At 35.8% G+C, this 20,795-nt stretch overlaps 2 protein-coding genes across 7 annotated transcripts; one reads left to right on the top strand and one right to left on the bottom strand.

Moving 5' to 3' along the window:
* Positions 1 to 113: 113 nt before the first annotated feature.
* Positions 114 to 11,377, top strand: LOC126967414 (facilitated trehalose transporter Tret1-2 homolog). 5 transcript variants are annotated; one of them, XM_050811869.1, is made up of 8 exons: positions 122 to 303; positions 971 to 1,077; positions 2,096 to 2,325; positions 2,557 to 2,880; positions 3,525 to 3,657; positions 3,761 to 3,984; positions 4,359 to 4,553; positions 10,448 to 11,377. In XM_050811869.1, exons 3-8 carry the CDS (start codon positions 2,110 to 2,112, stop codon positions 10,694 to 10,696), a joined length of 1,341 nt encoding a protein of 446 aa, XP_050667826.1. In that variant the 5' UTR covers positions 122 to 303; positions 971 to 1,077; positions 2,096 to 2,109; the 3' UTR covers positions 10,697 to 11,377. The 5 variants fall into 5 exon arrangements, with proteins under 5 accessions (XP_050667825.1, XP_050667826.1, XP_050667828.1 ...); XM_050811868.1 differs by lacking the exon at positions 971 to 1,077 and having other exon boundaries at positions 114 to 303; XM_050811867.1 differs by lacking the exons at positions 122 to 303; positions 971 to 1,077 and adding an exon at positions 409 to 428.
* Positions 11,378 to 15,887: 4,510 nt separating this feature from the next.
* On the bottom strand, positions 15,888 to 18,553 carry LOC126967425 (three-prime repair exonuclease 1-like). Of its 2 annotated transcripts, none has more exons than XM_050811885.1 (2): positions 18,323 to 18,553; positions 15,888 to 17,953 (listed from the first exon to the last, which is right to left on the bottom strand). In XM_050811885.1, exons 1-2 carry the CDS (start codon positions 18,336 to 18,338, stop codon positions 17,415 to 17,417), a joined length of 555 nt encoding a protein of 184 aa, XP_050667842.1. In that variant the 5' UTR covers positions 18,339 to 18,553; the 3' UTR covers positions 15,888 to 17,414. The 2 variants fall into 2 exon arrangements, with proteins under 2 accessions (XP_050667842.1, XP_050667841.1); XM_050811884.1 differs by lacking the exon at positions 18,323 to 18,553 and adding an exon at positions 18,059 to 18,316.
* Positions 18,554 to 20,795: the final 2,242 nt, after the last annotated feature.

Genomic DNA, 20,795 nt, shown 5'->3' with positions numbered 1-20,795 from the left:
AAAATGACTTTTATACTGATATCACATACTTTATTATCAATTAAAACAGATGACTTCAGTGTAAATGTTAAATTAAATATTGTTTACATGATTACTTTACAATTTCATTGTGTCAGTTTCTTTCCGTATTACATCATGATTGCTTTACAGTAGGCAGTTCTCGCAAGAAGTAAAAATAATTTTAATTAACTCAAGTTTTAACAAAGAACTTAGTATCTATAAGTTAGTTCTTATATATGATAATAAATATGGCTGAGGAAAAGCATGGACATACGTACTATCAGTGGATATATGCAAGCATTGGTAAGATAAATATTTTGTGTTATAAACTATGAAGTTTCTGTACAGCTGGTCTAAGAGCCCGTGGACCCCAGACCTGCGTTATTTTATAAAAGCTGAAAGATTGTCAGCGCATGCTCACAACACAGGTAGGACCGATGAACCATTATGCAGTTTGGGTTACAGTGGCTTTGGGAGGTAAACGGTACTAAAGGTCTGTAAAATACCGATCTAAATACATCAAATAATAAAGTGCGAGTTTTCGGTATTATCTTCAGAATATTATTAAAAATCATGTTATTCAGATACTTAACAACGCGCGGTGGCAACCACTTCATACCGCTTCAATTATAAAATAATCATTCCACGAGTTTGTAATACGCACGAGAAGTTGTGAAGTAGAGCGCATTACCGAAGAATGTAGGTAACAGTAGTATTATCGAATGTCACACAGATACCTATTTCCGTAATTTTTTCTTAGGTATAAATATTTGTAATGTATCATATTATACAGTATTGTACCAATCATAGGTTCTCTCTCTCTCTTTATTTTTATTCCAGTTTTTGTATGGAAGAGGAGTGCGTGGATCAACCGATGTTAAGTGATCACAACCGCTCATATTAAGCTGCAACACTAGAGGAAACACAGGAGCTTGCAGGCTATTTAGGAATTTATATGCCCTTTTTTAAGGTATCCAAGTGTAAACTTCGCGCTAGCAAGCTCATTCTACAGTTTGGTTGTACGTGCCGGAATTTCCTTGAAAACCGCACTGTGGAGGCACGCAACACATACAGATGGTGAGGATATGATATTAACCAAGTTTGTGGCGTGTCAAGATAGATTCTGGCGGCAGTAATAAGGTCTAACTGCTCTTCTGAACACTTTTCGTGAAAAGCGGGACAACTTGTCCCGAGCAAGACACAATGAAGCTCTACACAATCCATGTGATGGAGCCGTTCACAATCCGCGACAATCCCAGCAGATGTGTGTTGCACGCAGTCAAGTGGGGCGATCTTCAGTATCCTGAAGTGCACCAGACCTGGGATGAAAGCAATACCTCATATTAGGTGCCGGACCGAAGTCAATTTGGCTTGACCTTCGCTTGAGAACTAATATTCCGACCTTTTTTTTTGTGTGTTTAGCAAGCAATCTTAAGTATACAATCCGGAAATTTATCTCGCTCTGGTCGTCCTGTTACGGATAAATGGACGCCATTTTTGAAAAGTGGAACATGATCGACTTATCAGCAATTATACATAGCTGAAGGACTAGTAGTTGATTAATTTGTAAATTTATAGTTAAATAAAATTTGTGTAGTAGTTGATTAATAAACAGTTTTAACCTATTTGAAAAAAGTTCGATACTTATGTGTTACACGCTCTCTGAAGGAAACCTAATGAATCGTGTTCTCATTTGCGATTTCATATAGAGACATAATCAAACCGAACCATTGAAGAGATTGCCATGAACTTGTGATGAATAGTGGATCACGGACGACAAAAACGTCTCTAAAAGATTGTGGTCAAAGTTCGGTCAGGCTCCACAGACTGTGGAAACCCGGGTTGAGTCGCAATAAGGTGATGCTGTGTGTAAGGAGTGTTCGGAAGGGTATTGTTGATGATAAGCTTTTAACGCCGGTCAGAACCATCGATTCGGATCCCTACTGCCAACAACTGATGAGATTAAAAGAAGAAGTTGAGAGACCGGGGCACGAATTGGTGTCGGCTTTGTCAACATGAAAGACACATCCTTTTTATTCAAGTTCCCGCTGCACAAAACGTAAACAATATTAACGTTTGCATTCTTTCACGTCAGCTTCCATAGGATTCATGCTGTACGGCATGGAAGCAGGGTGGTTGTCTCCAATAACAAAGACGCTCCAGTCGGAACACTCTCCGCTGGGGTCCCCGCTCTCCAGTTCAACCATATCAGTGTGCGCCAGCGTCTCGGCTATCTCATCGGCAGTTACCGTCCCTCTGTACTCCTACCTAGTGGACAAATATGGACGGAAGTGGATAATCTTTGCTATTACTATTCCACAAGCGGTGAGTTATGTACACAAAATGTAAATAAAACTGGTTTATACTAATATAATACACTCCTTTTGTTTTGAAGATTGGTTTCTTAAAATAATTATCAATACTCAGTCAGCCTACAGCGTCCACATTATAAGATAATTCACAAAGTCTATAACATAACTTAACTAAATATTATGTTCGTCCTAAACTGTTACGATATAGAATATTGTACCTAATAAATTATTTTATATTTTCTAGTTGTCCATACTCATGAGAATAATGTTCCCAAACGTGGTAGTACTCTTGATAGCCAGGTCTGCCGCTGGTATCTGCGCCAGCGGGGTTTTCACAACATGCACGATCTACACTCGAGAGATCAGCCAGTCGAACATGATCGGAAAGCTGGGGTCGCTCCAAGTTGTGATGCAGTTCACTGGATTCTTGATAATCTACCTCATTGGAGCATTCTTTGAATATTTCACAATATTATGGATATTTCTCGCTTTTCCAATTGCAATGGCAGTTTTGATGATCAGCGCGCCCGAAGCGCCCGCTTATTTGGTGAAGAGAGGAAAGATTGACGTAAGTTTATGTTAGACTATAAACTTAATTTAAAATTATACATAGCAACAGCCGGTATTATTTACTAATTTAAAAAAAATATTGAATGCGGAAATCCATAATTATCTAAGTCAAATTGGTTGAAGCAGGGTTTTTCGTAGCACGATCGTTCAGTTGAGGGTACAGTCGATTCTTCATTGGAGGACGCGTATAGCACCTAACTCTCAACCGGGCGGTTGGGCTTTGGATGCATTATGTATGGAGAATAACAAATTATGAATTTAAACTTAAGATAACTCATAACATTGATCACTAATATTTTCCTAATGCATATAATAATATAAAAGAAATGTCACGTACATTTCTATTCTAATTTAAATCATATTCCGCTGTTATAACAAGAGAATAAAGTTGTCTATGAATCAGGTCTCGGGATACTCTCTATTCAGTACATAAATAAAAGAGATACACTTTAAATATGCATGAATATAATATTATAACTCTGATGATAAAAACGAGCGTGGACGTCTGTTACCGAATAAACTTGCATTCTTCTTGTCTTCGAGAGCTGAAAAACTGGTTCCGCGACTTGTGGATCGGATCATTCCCTCATTGGATTCGTTGAATGAATTAAATCTCATGTGATTTGAATATTTGAATTTCAGGAAGCTTACAAAACAGTTGCTTTCCTGAGGGGTGTAACAAAAGATGACAAGATTGTTGTGAATGAAATAGATGAAATGCAAAAACAAGAAGAAGAATTCAAGTCTATATCCAAGATCGGAATTAGAACTATTCGTAAGTAAACATGGGTTTGAGAGTGTCTTTAACTTAGGTACTTCAATTTTAATTGCTGGTCTATGGCATGTTTAATGTGTCAATTTCAATTTTCTGCTTACAGTAAGAGACAAATCCTGGCGACGAGGACTCATCATCATGCTTGCTACTTTCACTGTTCACGCGTGGAACGGAGCGTTCGCAATTCTAACTTACGCGTCCGCCATTTTGTCCTCGACCGGCAATGTATTTGACATAAGTCCAGAGTTACAGACTATTAGCTTTCCCATCGTGATGATCATTGCATCGTTATCACTGACTGGCATCGCTGAAAGATTTGGACGGAGGGTGAGTATTTCAAGAGTACCATGTACTCTAAGAGGGCTAGCTGTAAGTCCCACTCCATACTGAGCTCAGTTTCGATACAATTCTTTCGTCCACCAGTGTACTTACTCACAGTTTATGTATTCCCTGTAAACTTGTAATACTGTGAACAACTATGGAAGCGATAGCGGCTCGTAAACTACGGGCATCCATTGTGAATTGTTCCGTTATCGAGTTGTACACACTCACCCACCCTACTTCCTCTTTCCTGTTCTGTTTATTCACTGTCGACAACTGAGTCGTGCATATATTTCGTTCACTGTTCTGGAAACATCCATGAAAGTGCTCATGTTATATTTTTAGTTACCTACTAGATATAATTTTTGTCTTTTCTGAAGGTTTTGTTAGCTGCCGGTTTCTTCTTCTCGGCACTCGCTCTAACAGCACTGGGTGTTGCCATGTTAGTGCAGCAGCATGGCTACATGGTGCCGGGCTGGCTGCCGATCACATCCATGATGGTGGCCTCGGCGATGTACGCGGGGAGTGTGCGGCCCCTGCCCTATATCATTTCAACTGAGATGTTCAATTTTCAGGTACGTATGTCTCACTTTTTTATTTATAGAAATAATAATATTGACACACTTTTACACAAACTATCTTACCCCAAACTAGGCATAGCCTGTATGTACTATGGGTACAAGTATCGATACGATATATTTAATACCATATACTTACTTAAACATACATATAAACATCTACAAATCGGAAACAAACATCCATGGGTCAATCAACTATTCTCTGTACACAAACAATTCAATTCAATATATAAATAAAAAAATAAAAGTGTAAATCAATCGAAAACTCTACCTAAGCAATGGATAGTAAGGATATTGAAAATTGAAACCAAGCTATCAGCAGCGCAAGTTTTAAATAATATAGCGGTTTATTTTAAATTTTAAATGTTGTTGTCCACGTTTTTCGTCCCTTGTGTTACTTACAGGTACATGGTTTTAATTCGAATAAAACAGTTACATGTTGTTAGCAAATCAGTTTATTAAGTAGTTCTAAATAATATGTACCCAACAAATTAGTTATCGGAAGAAGATTTAAGATAATAACAAACTTAAACAATGTTATTGTGTCTCTTAAGTTACTTTAGAATGTTTTGAGAAATGATTTTTAATATTCAAGTCTAAAATCACTAATGTACAATACTAGCTTTCAAGATGTGTAAAGTCATTACTTTGCCAATTCTCGTAAATATAATTTTGATGTAAGAAAACAGTTTTTCAAAGATTTATTTGGAATGAACCTTTTCAAATTTTGGGGACAACTCAGTAACTTAAGAGACATTTTGGTAACTTAATAGACATATTAGTATATTACTCAAAATTAGCTTATTTACTACCAACATTATTATGGATACATAACATATTATAATGAACTTTTAAATCAAAAATTAAAAAAATAATAAAGAAATCAACATTTTTATCCTCTTATGTAATTTGAATCACTTTAGTAGCAATATCAAGATAATCTTTGTACTATTTAAACATCTCCGTATTTTCTTTACTTTAGTAACGAGATCAATATAATAAAGGTTTACTATTAATTAATAATTATACTTTTCTCATAAAAACAAAATAATGTAAGTATACACTAAAATCTTAATCAACTGTTTCTTTAATATCAGTCTTCTAATTTGTACAAGTCAGTACAAGCCATTTAATATTACCATTATAACAATGAGTAATTATAAATTATTTTTCAAAAATGTCTAATTGTTCTTGAAAATTATAATAGAGTTTTCCATTCTTAATTATCTGTATTGGTTTAGGTAAAATTTTTAGAATATCATCAAATTCAACAAACGTTATATCTTTTTCGTCTAATTTAAACTTAGTCGCACCCTTGTAAGCCCGAAGAAATATCACTTTAATCTCGCCATCATCATCGAGATCACTTTGTGCAAGGCTTGCGTAAGTATAAGTTTTATTCTTACCAGCGTGAACTTTTACTAAAAGGAAATCTCCGGTGCTTGGCAGCATTTTATTATTCCCAGAAGTCGTAGGCTGATTTTCTTCATCAGATGCATCCATGCAGCCATAAACCATATCGTAAACAGATTGTCGTTTATCCGTGTTCTTGGCTAAGTCTGTGTAGTTTATTTCTGCTAACGGTTTGCTGGCAGTAGTTACTGCAGTTGCAGAACACCTTGACTTAATTCTGTTAAGAGGAACATCGTCATCAGAAGACATAGAAGATGAACGAGTATGAACGATATTATCAGATGCAACACCATCTGCTAAATCCGTAGGTGATGAAGGAATCACTATCGCAGTATCATTGTTGACTGATGCGCCAGCAGTTGCTGTTGATGCCAGAGAAATAGGATGGTAAATTTTAGGTTCTAAACACCTGCAAAATCCTCGTTCGCAAAAACAACTCAATGTACGGTGCATTAATTCACCGTATTTGGAAGTGAATACTTGGTGCACGTACAATGTTCCTTGCAATCTTGTAATGTTAGTTGGAAGTTATTTTGATATATTTTCGATATCTTCTTTAGTTATAATATACAGTACAATCTTGCTCGTTTCCTGCAAAGCATCAACGAATTGCTCGATGTTTGAAATGTCTTTCCCTCTGGCAACAATACCGTCTGCTGTTCGTTTTAAAAAACCACCAATGCCATCAGCGGGTCCTTTACCGTGGCCGGCTTCGAAAAATGACCAGGTCACCGCTTCAAAGTCATACTCAAAGGGTTTTGTACAAGCTAAATAAAAGTTTTGTTTTTACCTATATTGTGGGAATGGACCATCACTAAAAATATGAAGAGTTTTTACTTCAGGGAACCTCAATTGGATATTTCGCAAGATAGGATGTAAATGTGCCCAAATAGCAGCAGGCTGATGTAGATTATGAGACGATACGGTACAAAAAGATTCAGCAATAATTTTTTTGTCTAAATCGACCATGTAAACCATAACCGTGTGGAGAGAAAGTTGCTGTCTAGATCCTCCAAAATGATGTGCATGCACTTCTTCCTTATACTTACAGTTGTAGTTTTCACTAAAATCTGCTAGAATGGTGGCTTCGTGTAGTTGCATTTCGTCTATGCAACGTCTAAAGTTTTTGTATTGGGTTTTCATATTGTATACATGCTTTTTCAGTAGGATCAGCTCTATTTCGAAATCTTGTATATCTACTTCTTTGGTTTCTTTCACATTTTTAACAGATTTCATCTGTTTTCCTTCTTTAGTATATCTGTCCTCTTTCCTAGTCCATTCACTAAAGTATACTTTACCTTTAATCTTTGTTTCGTCGTAGTTCATTTTCTTTTCTTTACATTCATGACAAGATCCATACATGCAGTCTTTATTTGTAGAATCACAAACAGTGTGCATTATTATTTGACTCAAATCTTTTGTTTTCAGTATCTGTTTACCATGTAACGCGATTGCCTTATACAATATGTTGGAATGAATTTTACACAGGCACATCTCACGTCCATCGATACATATTAGATTATATTACACGATTATATTACACGATTATATTACACGATTATATTACACGATTACATACCAGGGCCGATTTTTAGTAAAATAAAAATAGGAACATGTTATATCTTGATTTTCAACCTTAAAAGTTTTAAAGAGATTCTTCATAGTATCCAAAAGATATCTCTTTTGAACTTAATGTTTATTTTTCGTGACTGTTTCTTTCTTACCTGCTGTGTTTCTCGATACATCATCACGCTGAAAAAAAATCTTAATTTTTTTTTGTAAATCTGTCTTAGCTTTATTTGGATTTAAACTCAATCTCATTGTTCCTACTAAATTTAAGCTATCCTTCAACAACTGTTTCTTTACTCTCGATTGACGTACTGTAGAGCCAACGAATATTCGTTTAAATAATCGTTTTTCAGACATTTTTTTAACATTCTTATATCTTTGACTAATCGCGCTTGTTAAATTTTATATTTCTTTTCTGATGAATCTTTGTTTTTAAGTTCTTCTTGGTTTTTCTTTTTAATTCGGTGAAACCTTTTCTTGTATTTTTCATATTTGAGTTTAAGTTTTTCGTTTTCGTTTTGAAGCTTTTGGTTTTCTATGTATAATTTAGTTCTATCTCTTCTTACCGCTTTTCTTCCTCTCTTTGGTCTACTTATACTTGGACTTAAAGTTGAACTGGAAAAACTCACAGTAGGTGAAACTATTATTTGGTTTCGGGGCAATATTTGCGCATTGTCAAATTCTGGCGGTGCAGGAGATCCAGGAGGTGTATTATTAATTATATTGTCAAGCACTCTTTTGCGTTGACGTTGTTGACGTTTCCGGAGCTTCCAAATGACCCGTGCATTACTTTTCTCCTTAGCAGATAAATCTTTAATCAGTCTTTTATTTTTGTGATCGTGTGTTCTTTGCTTTTTTTTAGTTTCTTCATATTTTCGCTCATCTTTTTTTAATTTTTCCCTATACCGTTTTTGCTTTTCAGCGGCTGTAAGAGCCACGTTTATATGTCTGTAACAAAAATATTTGTGTTTACTAGCGATCAACCCCGTCTTCGCACAAGCGGGTGTAAATAGAACAATTTCGAATAGTACAACGATAAATGTCCACATAGTTACCATTTGGTCTTCTAAGTTACCATTTACAGTAACTCAAGTGACCGGTAACGGAGGAGACTTAAACGTTATAACTTATTCGTATTCCTTTTTCTCAAGAATAATATAGAATTGATTATTTACAAACGAAATACAGACGTATTTAATGTAATCCATGAAAATTATTGCACTGTATTAAAGAGTACTTACCAATTTTTACGTTGAAACTTTGGGGACACCGAATAAACACATATACGTCATCACACGCCATGCGGGCAACTAGTGGTCACTGATTTAAAAAACAAAAAGGCGGAATCATGTGACACGAGTACTAGTAAGACAATGCTTCGACTAACCACAACTAGAGCCATCTATGACTTGATGTACGTAATAAAAGGACGGTCACTGAAGGGACATTGGTTTTAGTACTAAGCTGGGGACAAGAATTGTAAAATTAATAAAAATATATTATTCCGTTTAATTCTATTACGATTTATTAGATATAAAAGGGAAAACTATTGTAGATTAATAATATTAGCCTTTAATGGCATGCTTCTATATAAAGTTTTTGAAACAATGCGATAAAAATTTACAGCACAGCCTGTGGGGACACTGAGATTTTATATGGAGAAAGTAATGAGATCCCCTAAGTTACCACTAAAATAAAAGTATTTGTTATGGATTCGGTCAAATTTATATTAGATCATACAGCTATCTATTCTAGCTTCACTTTACAGTAATAAAATATTAAAACTTTTTGCATATTTTGGAGATTTCTATTTTTTTGTAATGAGGACATGAATAGGAACAAAGAATAGTTGATTGACCCCCATATTCATCATAATATTATCAAATATTTCACCTACTGGGATTCGAACTAATTTATTTTATTTTTTATTGTGAAATTCGATTTTGATCTTTAAAGTAAACAATCTTGGTTCCACAGACCACAGCAGTTGAATTAAAAGTGCAATTGAAATCGTAGCGTTACGTGATTGCACAAAACCAACAAAGATTTTATTCTAGAGGTGAATATCATGGGCAATGACTGCAAACTGCCTGTAAATCAGAGTCTTGACGGGACACTATTAAGGCTGGGGAACGAGCCAACGGCCTTGAGGAATCGAGCAGAGCTAGGTTACCTCTCCCGTATAAGATCGCCATAGTTTTAATTCAGAATTAGAAGCATTTATAGTTTATTACAAACATAATACAATTTTCTTTACAAAACTCGTTTCGTACAATTTTCATCTAGATTGAATAATTAGCATGGCTCCTACTGCAAAAGTTAGGGGGTATTTTGATGATGTTTTTGCACTGTTTATAAAAAATAAAAATGTAAGGAAAAAATTAATTTTCTCTTCATATTCTGTAGATATACAATTATTTTTTGTAAAAATATTACCTGTATAAACATCGTCAAGAAATGGTTTCAACTCTGTGCTATTTTGGCGATTTCTTGGGATGGCGATTGATGGGAGGCAACCTTAAGTATTAATTCCTCTATAACACGCGCCACAGGGTTGCGTGTTGAGACCATGAGTCGCGGCTATACTTCTACTACGCGGGCTCTATTGGTTTTCCTGTCCTGTCACAATGTTTGTTCCGTGTCAATCCAATTGTCAATTAAGTGTAACCTCGCATATATTTTATTGAGCACCTCTACAGCTAGCGGTGCCGCTGCCCTCCATGCTGTGGGGTTCCGGGTTTTAATCCCGGCGGTAGCAAACAATCATACCTATAATGAATATGAACCGTTGGTTCCGACTGACAGGTGTTTTTCGTTATCATATTTAATACAAGTCCCTCCGTATGATAGGAATTAGATTAATTTGTGTCAATTGTGTCCATTAATTAAGAAAGGGTATTTAATTCCAGGTCCGTGCCAAAGTCATGGGCAGCATCGTGATGTACGCGTGGCTGGTGGTCGCCACACAACTGTTCGCTTACGGCCCCCTGGCGGACACTCTCGGCTTGCACGGCACGTTCATCTGCTACGGATTCATTAACGTCCTCGGGGTCATACTGTGTTACGTCATGCCGGAGACCAAAGATAAGACGGACGAGGAAATAAGACACGTGTTGGCTCATAACACAAAAAGACAAACTGTCAGTCAGCCCACGTAGTGTTTATCGTCTTTATTAACGCGAGTGTCACACATTTTAATATTTTTTTATATTATATGACTAATAACGCATTATTATGCGAGGACGAGACACCGCTCTAAACTGACACTAACTGACACACTGATTATGTTGTCAATAACACGGATTTAAATGGGTTCAACATTCCCCACGTAGCACTCTAGTATGTCGTGTAGATTTAGAAATACATGTGAGCTAGAAGAGAAATGGTGAACGAGAATTTTACCCATTTGGCATTTGTAACTTCATTCTTAACGCTTCTTCCAATTCATATTGTTCACATTTGCAGAAATCTTCGGAAGTTTTTGAGCAAACGAGGCTACAAATTACCTCGAACGCAATCATAAAATAATTGTTGTGACATCCGTCAGTGTGGACACGTCAGTGTTTCAATAGACGGAATAACCCCCTCACCTTTATTTACTTACTCATTTGTGCTGATTGTATTTCACATGGTACCACAACTACTGTGTTTAAATTCTTAAAGAATATACAACAATTAATTTCAAAACAATACAAATATTAGGAGCTTAAACAGTAAATATTGTGTTTGTGATTTTATCAGCAATAATAAACTATTGTTACCAGACGCAAGTCAAATATTGTATCGAAATCTTGAGTGGGATTAAATTAAAGCAAATATGATAAGTATATACGAATAAACTTATTTCATTTCTTAATAAGCAAATAATGATGTGTGTATAACATTTTTCCGTTTATTTGTCTCAAATAATATTATGTTCTCTAGTGAACTTGTAAACGTGATGTGACAGCTTTGTGACATCAGCACGAAAAGATATCTCAACCAACATTATGCCAGACTGGTCCAGAAAGAGTGTGAGAGGAGAGGCGACTGAAGGAAAAGGGAGACCCGTTGTGTGTGGACGAGACTATTTATCTATAAATCAAGCCAAATACGGAATTTGTATACATTTTTCAAGTAACGAGAACTTTGCTTGTTGGAGCCGCCTAAGTTGCGGCCGATAAACCGGTCGTCTAGCCAGACAACAGCGGGGAGCCGGCGGAGAGGGGAGACAACTACCACCGTCCCTACAGTGCTATGTCGAACGAGTTGCGCCTCAACTCACATTAGCGACACTCATTTCTAATATTTCCGCATACGACCACACTGTTACATTGTGCTGTCAATAAATATTAATATACAGTCCACTCTTTCCGCCGCCACCAAAGCTACTTCAACTTAACTTAAAAGAAAAAGTTTTATTTGAATTGTCATCATATTTTATTAGAAAATAATATTTCGTAAGCGGAGCTTTTGCTACACGTTTACTGTGTGAGTTTTATATAAGTATACAGTAAATAGTACCTTCCTAATAATATATTTTCAATGCGCAGGAAAACAAAACAATTGGCCTTCAGAAGAAATTAACTGCAGCATATTCACCATTATTAGTACCTAGTGGAAACATTCGACAACGTAATTTAACATTTCAGTATATTTATAGTGCCTACAGCATCATAAAGTTTAGTTTGATTGAGCGTAAAATCTAGAACAAAGAGGCCAACAGCATATATTATTATCTACAAAACAGATTCAACACGTATGTGTGTATGTATAGGGTGCTAGCCGACCGTCCCCACACCGGCCCACGTGCACAGGAATGTGCCGAGCACTACCAGAACGATGCCAGCAATTGACACTGAAACGAACATTATTATGTTTTATTATCAAATCTTATTACAAGTACATATTATTAATAAAATGACGTCCGGGTCAGGCGAACCCGAGACATACACGTGATAGACAAACTGTTCAGTGACAGATTGCAGATAGGTGGGAGAATTGCTGGGAAAAAGAGGTGTTGGAAGAAGAAAGAAGTCTTGGCTCAGAAATATAAGTAAGTCTGGCATGAATTAATGAAGGAGAGCTTAATTAAAAACAAACACAAACCACACAGAATAATACACCTAAAAAAGACTTAGAGGTAAAAAAATAATTAAAAACTATTAGCATAAATATATACAAATGATAAAAAAAAAACAAATGTATGAAGAAGATTATAGTGATTATCTTAATTTAAAAGTACTGTGTAGCAGTTATTGTTATCAAAAGGAACTGACTCAGCGTCATGCTACATTGGAATAATACCAACACAGCGCTGATTTTCAGCAGCACACAGGTGACCCATTGAGTAACTACTATTGTAAAAAAATAAATTTAGTTTTATTAAAGGTTCCATAATATTATTTTTAAAGATGATAATTTGAAATTAGGTTCTACTTGTTCAGAATATTACATAAATATACATACATACATAAATATTAAAATAATAGAAATTTTAAAAATATTTGCAGAAACAAACTAAAACTTCGCTCCTATTATGTATTATTAATAAGATATATCCACACAATTTGTGAGCAGATACTTAATAATTCAAATAAACATAAGGATGAGATTTTTAACTTTTTTCTCGAAAGTTCCAACAGTCTTCAAATTGCGAAACGGTGGTGGTATATCATTCCAGCACTTGGTGGCACTGTACCTAAAACTTCCTCTAAAAGAGACGGAATGATGGAGTGGGACTGACAGGACATTGAATGCGAACCTTGTTTCAAAATTTAACTGACTGCGCTGACCTAGCCATTCCAATTTACTATATAAATATTTTGAAGTCCAAGAACTATTCCACTTAGCCATGGACGAGGAGTTTAAAAAGCTGACTACTGGCCTCCAGTAATGGAGAGGCACGTGAAGAAGAAGAACTTGTACACCAGCACGGTGGTGCCAGTAGATGTAACAATAACAGTAACAATAACTGAGCCACGCGGCCGTAATATGATTTGTTATGAGTTAAGATACGAGTGTCAATAATTTTCCCACCAAACATAAAGCCCTGGGGCCAGATAAGTAGGGGCTTAAGAAAATCTGGATTTTTGTTAATAATTCCATTAAATAATAAATTTTGATGATGAAATACCCTCGTGGTGACCCTTGAGAAGGTCACAAGGCCCACTGCGGCTGAACACCCTCCTGCAGCTGGTGTGGTGACACTTGGTGGTGGTTATGACACAAGTCAACTCTGAGAGGTTTAACTCGCGCGTCATCTTCCTGACCTATTTCTGCCGTGAAGCAGTAATGGGTAACCATTACTGTGTTTCGGTATGAAGGGCGCCGTAGCTCGTGAAATTACTGGGCAAATGAGACTTAACATCTTATGTCTCAAAGTGACGAGCGCAATTGTAGTGCCGCTCAGAATTTTGGGTTTTTCAGGAATACTGAGCGGCACTGCATTGTAATGGGTAAGGCGTATTAATTACCATTAGCTCAACGTCCTGCTCGTCTCGTCCCTTATTTTCACTAAAAAAAATCTTCCCGACCCGCATCTCTATGGTTCCTCACCGCGGTTGAGCGGCTGGTCGTCTCCGACGGCGGCTCCGGTGGCGGCCGTGCACACGAAGGCCAGGCTATTGGCGCCCGGCACGGCCACACACAGCGGCAGCCGCTGCAGCGCTGCCAGGTACGCCAGCGAACCGCCCTGGTTCACCAGCCATGGCACCACGTACTGCGGACCACTACAGTTACCAACCGGACAACACTACTACTCAGGCGCTTAACGAAAACAACAATTTAGACACTTTATGTGATACTGTGGAACCATATTAGTAAGTGTCCTTATGATGCCCCATACATATATATGTATACTAAATTTCATATCAATTCGATCTATGGTTCAAAGATAAAAATCTTTGCCACCAGCGCCATCTATCCGGCACTAATGTAACTATATATGTCATGTGAAAGTTTCATTTGAGAATTGGGCTCGAGGGAATACTCGAGTTTCATACACACACACATTCTCTTTTTCTGTCAAGCAGCGATTGCTGCATCCTTCATAACTGATACATCCACCTTAGCTCAGTGAAGCTGCTCTACATAAAATACCGCCCCCACAAACACAGCAACAAACCTTCCAGTTCCCTAACAGGAACACACCTTCGGCGTACAGCTGGCTCAACCAGGAGCGGCCACGCACAGCCCGTAGCCCGCGCGTCCCGCGTCTGATGAACGGGTTGGTGCAGCCCCACAGTATCCCGGTCACTAGCAATAGCCCTGGAAGTGTGATTGACTGTGTTTTGTGATTTTCACACAATTAATTTGATTCAGAAGAACGTTACAAATTGGATACAAAGAAATCTTAAAATTATCTGAAGTATTGTAACAATCGATCTTATTAGATATACGGAACTTCGCTCCAAAACTGGCATTGCTGATGTGTTAACCACCACGCTAAAGTGGAACTAGGCTGGGCATGTGTGTCGGATGCACACAGATGGGCACTAGTCGTCATGGGTGCCTCGGGACGGGTAAAAACGACGATGGAGACCCCGGAAACGATGGCGTGACGATCTGGATGCCTATATTAAGACCTGGTTGGAAGCTGGCACAGGAACGAGATAAATGGAGTGAAATAGGGGAGGCCTTTGCCCAGCAGTGGGATCCGTTGGGCTTATAAAAAAATTGTAACACAGACGAGGAAAGCAATTGAGCTTGCCTGACGGTAGGTACCTGGGGTTTGATGCGGTGGCCGTGGCCGATATGCTTCCGTCGGCTTTAATGTTGTTTCGTAAGTTTTGTCGAATTCGTCGGGATTACATTACAAATCCATAAATAGATGAACCCCATAGACATAGCAAGCAGTGTTTAAATTAGGTGTAATAACTGCTTTAATACTGCCACCGTATGGTGACTGACCATAGGCGATCATTGTTTACAGCTGAGGTTATCACCACAAAATGGTAGAAAGACATGGTTATTTGGTTAAAGATATAGGACAATAATATATCACACAAATAAAATTCTAAAACAAAATTTTATGAATGATTTGGGACTTGAACCCAGGACCTCTGGCGTTCCGTGCCAGTGCTATGCCAACCGAGCTAACCGTTTGAGTGACGTATCGTCATAAAATCCTGTATGCTTTGTTCAACTCTCAGGTTGCGGCTACATCTACAGGATCTACTTTACAGTTGATAGCCTGCTCAACTCCAATATTTGCATATTAGGAAATTGACTTGAGATGTCACTCTTGTAAATCTAAACAATTTGTTATGATTTTAAAGTGATAACCCTCAATTCAATAATATATTACTCAATATAAATCACACCCAAGCATTCCTCTCTTGATTACCAACTTGATTTGAATGAAGAACATTTTAGTGTGTATACAATATATAATTTATTAAAGTAAACCCCAAAGGTACAAAAATACAAAATTAATTGAAATTGTTAATTTAACATAAGTTTGAGTATCATGATGTAACATGCGATGTCATAACAAACATCCAACCATGCTCTCAAATGCTTTGACAAAAACAACTAAAATTACAAATTCTTATATTTCTACTAGTCAATAAAATAATTTCCAAACACATCACAAATTAAGTATAATTATAATAACACATTTATTTTCAGATATTTTGTCCATATTATTTTATCCTTAGACATATTATACATCTAGATAGTCTCTTGCTGTGAGACAACCGATAAAAATAGGCTAGGAATATTTAGTTTAGTGTGCAATTCATGCACACTAACAGAATGTGTCATACAAATCGTGAGTGTAAAAGTCCATGTTGCTCATCATAAGATAGCTTTTAGGTTAAATATATACACTTTAATAATGAAGTCCCAGCCACTATTCAGGCATAATCTATAAAGAAATTTAAATGTTTTATTAAAAAGTGGCTCTGTCATAAATCCTACTACTCCACAGCTTATCTAAGTGCTCGGAGAGCCTGGGACTAGATTATGATTATTTTATAACAATAATATTGTATATTTTATTAAAAAGAGTGTAAAAAAGAATGCTGGGAGTTTCTTTCTCTCAGAGCGCCATTTGTTTCCGAAGTGGTAGTAGTATATTAGAAATTACATCAAAATACTAAAGGAATCAATCTTGAGAAAATAAATGCCTTTTATGCCAAAAAATGTGTTATAACAAAAGGACAATATTGACTTGATATCAAATTCCCACAAATAGAGTAAGATGTAGTCACTTTACAAAATAATCATTATTCTATTAAAGTTTATTAGACAGATAGATATAGTTACAAAATATTAAAATATAATATAAAAGTATTTTATGATACAAATTATATACATTTATGACAGTACATTGTTGATGGTCTAGATTTTAATTTTAAAGGAGATTGACCACAGTGGTATGGGTTTTGTTTCACATTGTATCATGTCCCTTCATGAAAATAACCTAATTAGTAGAATATAATATTAAGAAAACATCCTCAAAATAGAAAAATGATAGCTGATTGTAGACTGCTTTGTATTATCAGTAGATATTTTTATCATGTTTTTATCACAGACTAAAATATAATATGACATTGTTATTACTTCCAAGATATTGAATATCTTCATTTGGTCTTGGTACCTACTATGTAAGTACTGAACTAAATGTGCAAATATTGTGGAAATATAAAGCTCAATTTATTATGACACTTACTTAAGAATCTACCTATTACTGAAGTCAATGAAAAAGTTATGGAAGTCACCTCCAGTAATAATTTGTTCCACCTTTATCCATTCATGCAATACTTTTGTCTGGTTAAGTTGGTTTTGTCTAAGTTATGGCCTTGTATTTAACAGAATTTTGTTAAAAAAAAATTTGACAGAAGTTTGACCCTAATACAAAAGGAAAACATGTTTGATCAATCCCCTTTAAAGTTAAGAACCAACTTTAACACCTATGGTCATAGGTTTAACTTCAGCAAATGGTTTATGGTTGCCATCCACCCAGTGCACAAAGTCTTGTGACAGTACTACAGAACATTGCAAAGCCATTACACAATCATTTTCAGCTCGATGAGCATCAATACATGGGCGATTCAATAACCTTTCATAAACATCCTTTAACTTATATTTTTCTTTGGGCTTCTCTCCTTGACTCCATGGAAATCTTCTCACAGCTTTAGACATACTATTCTGGACTCTGTGACTTGCAGTTTTTATAATCTGTCTCTTAGGTGTTGACTCATTAACTTGTTGCATGTGTAGACTGTTTTCTTGTTGTAAACTGCTACCAATCTCATCAATTTCATCTTTATTCAATGTCCCCTTCTGCATTTTCATTCTCTTCCTGGATTCTAATATATCATAAAATGCATGATAGCAATCTGCACACATCAAATCATTAGTGAAACTTACTTTAAGTTTTTCAAGATGATGTTTTAGTATTGGGTAGTCAAATCCAAACCCATTTTGAGCTATTAAACAAACAGGTTTAGTTAAAATATTAATAAATGTGTCCAAAATATTAAAAACTTCAATATTGAAATATGGTTCATACTCTAACAGATCATTGCACAGACCTGTAACGTCTGTACAGCTAGGCTGTATCATTCGCCGAGGATTCAAGCACAGGGTGATTTTCTGCTGCACTCTGGGAGAACAGCCAGCCCTAGTATCAAGCAAATGCCGCCTCTTAACCGCTACAAAACTTATCTCAGTTATACGAGTTTTATTATTTTCTTCGAGAGGTAAGCCTGTCGTTTCCAGGTCCATGAATACGTACGTTGCGATACGAGCCATTATAAGTGCAAAAAGTAACGTTTAAAACTGATAACATCGCTTACCTAAGCTTTCCAGCATAGTTTTAGATAACTCATTAGCTGCACATTGCAATCATTTAAAGAACTAATTACTCTTACTTAGTCGATAACTGAAACTCGTGATTAAAAACATATAAAATTTATGGACTGGAGTTACATTACAAAATACAAATCACAGGACACTTTTAATACAAATACAATACAATTACAATCATAATACGTTTTCATTTTAGAACTCAAAGAGGATGTAAATCAGTTTTCAGAAGACTGTAATGCCATCTTTTTTTTTTTTCTTCTTTTGGCAATAGCGTTTACTTTTTGCCAATAACGTAAATTAAAAGATTGGGAAACTAAGTTAAAAAAGGATTCGGAACACGGGAAAGGATCAGATAAGTAGAGAGAGGATTGAAACGGATATTAAAAATTTCATAAATATACATATATACTTGCTACTTACACAACATTACAAATATTTAAACTTTAATATGATTCTGAAGAATGAAAGATGACAATATTTTATAAAATTTACATGGATACATAATTAGACAGGATATACAGGTAGGAAAAGGAACATTAAGAGATATTAGATCATTCAGGAATGAGGAGCGGTCGTATAGAGAACATGAAAAGAAAATGTGATCTAGATCACATTTATCGGATTGACATTCACACATGTCAGTAGATACAATGCCTAATCTATTAAGATGAACAGGAGTGCAAACATGACCCAAACGCATTCTTATGATAGAAGAACATACTAACTTATTGCATTTGGCACGGAAAAACCATGGTTTAAATGAAATAAGTGGCTGAAGGTTAAAATATTTCCTGCCTTTTGATTGACGTGTTTCAGTCCAAAGTCTATTCCAACAATCCTGAAGGTGAACTATAGGAAGAGCACCTAGATCCTGGCAAAAAACTTTATAAGGGAAAATGTCGCCATCGACCACGGCTTCATTAGCTAGTTGGTCTGCTTTTATATTACCAGGAATGTCGCTATGGCTGGGGATCCATACAAACAACATAGAAAGACCAAAGTGATTGCATTTATTTAATAGATTTCTTATTTCTGACAACAGAAGAAATGTTTTTTGATTTAAATGGGAACCTATTGAGAGACTGTAAGGCACTTTTTGAATCAGAGAAAATTATTGTTTTTGGAAGTTTAAATAGAATAATATATTCAATAGCCTTAAAAATACCATAACATTCCCCAGTAAACACCGATGTTTCCAGAGGTAGTTTAATTTTCTGTGATATTTTAAATTGAGCGTGATATACACCTACACCAACGGGATCCGAGGAGGAATGTTTAGACGCGTCTGTGTAAATATGATGGTAATCAACCCAAACAGTATTTTTAAGAAGATTAAACGAAAAATTTGTACTAATATCGTGCTTATTTAAATCTGAGTCAAAATTAATTTCTGGAAGCAACATTAATGCTTCAAAGCTAGTACTGAAAACAGGATAATTAATGGATCGATGAATAGGAGCTTTTATGTTGATAAATTTCTTAAAACTATTGATTAGAAAAGGTGGTTTTTTATTTGACCAATATGCAGATGAATCTATATAATGAGAAAGTTTCTGAAGTTTGTTATAAAGAGAGTGGTTAAGAAACTGAAAAGATCGGAATATAAATTTGTCTGCTAAATATTGACGACGTAGATGTAGTGGAGGATCACCACATTCTACTTGAAGAGCATTGATAGGACTTGACCGCATAGCACCAGAAACTACTCGTAAAGCTTTGGACTGTATGAGATCTAGTTTTTTAAATGCCTTAACACTACCAGGCTCCAGCAAGAATGTACCATAATCTAATATACTTCTTATAAGAGCATTATATAACAATTTCATGCAAAAAGGGTGCGCACCCCACCAAACACCTGACAGACATCTTAAAATATTAAGAGTACGCTCACATTTAGCATTTAGGTAATCACAATGTGGGATACCAGTTAGTTTCGAATCTAAGACAATTCCCAAAAACTTAACATTATCTTTAACTGGAATCTGGTAACCCTCATATAATATAGAAATAGGAGGAGGAGTTCTTGATCTCGTGAATAAAACTATTGTACTTTTTTCAGGTGATAGATCAAGGCCATTTAAGTCCAACCAAGTTTTTAAATTTATCAGCGGTTGTGTTATAGAAGAACTAGCTTTTTCAATAGAAATATCACGACAGTAAATTAATAGATCATCAGCATACTGAAGAACATTTACACAATTAAGTAATGATTTTAAATCGTGTGTATAAATATTATACAATATTGGGCTAAGTACTGATCCCTGGGGGAGGCCCTTTAAAACAAGTCGAGTAATTGACTTCCTGTCATCTAGTTTCCGGATTATGTATCTTTCGGAAAGCATATTTATGATAAAATTTGTTAATAGCAGAGGTAAGTAAGTTATAAAAGCTTACTCTTTAAAATACTTATTACGATGTTATCATAGGCACAATTTATATCTAAGAACGCAGCTATTACTG

The sequence above is a fragment of the Leptidea sinapis genome, chromosome 13 (genome assembly GCF_905404315.1).
Source record: "Leptidea sinapis chromosome 13, ilLepSina1.1, whole genome shotgun sequence".
NCBI classification, from domain to species: Eukaryota; Metazoa; Arthropoda; class Insecta; order Lepidoptera; family Pieridae; genus Leptidea; species Leptidea sinapis.
The sequence above is the reverse complement of the archived record's forward strand: the minus strand, read 5'-3'. Positions and strand labels throughout refer to the sequence as shown.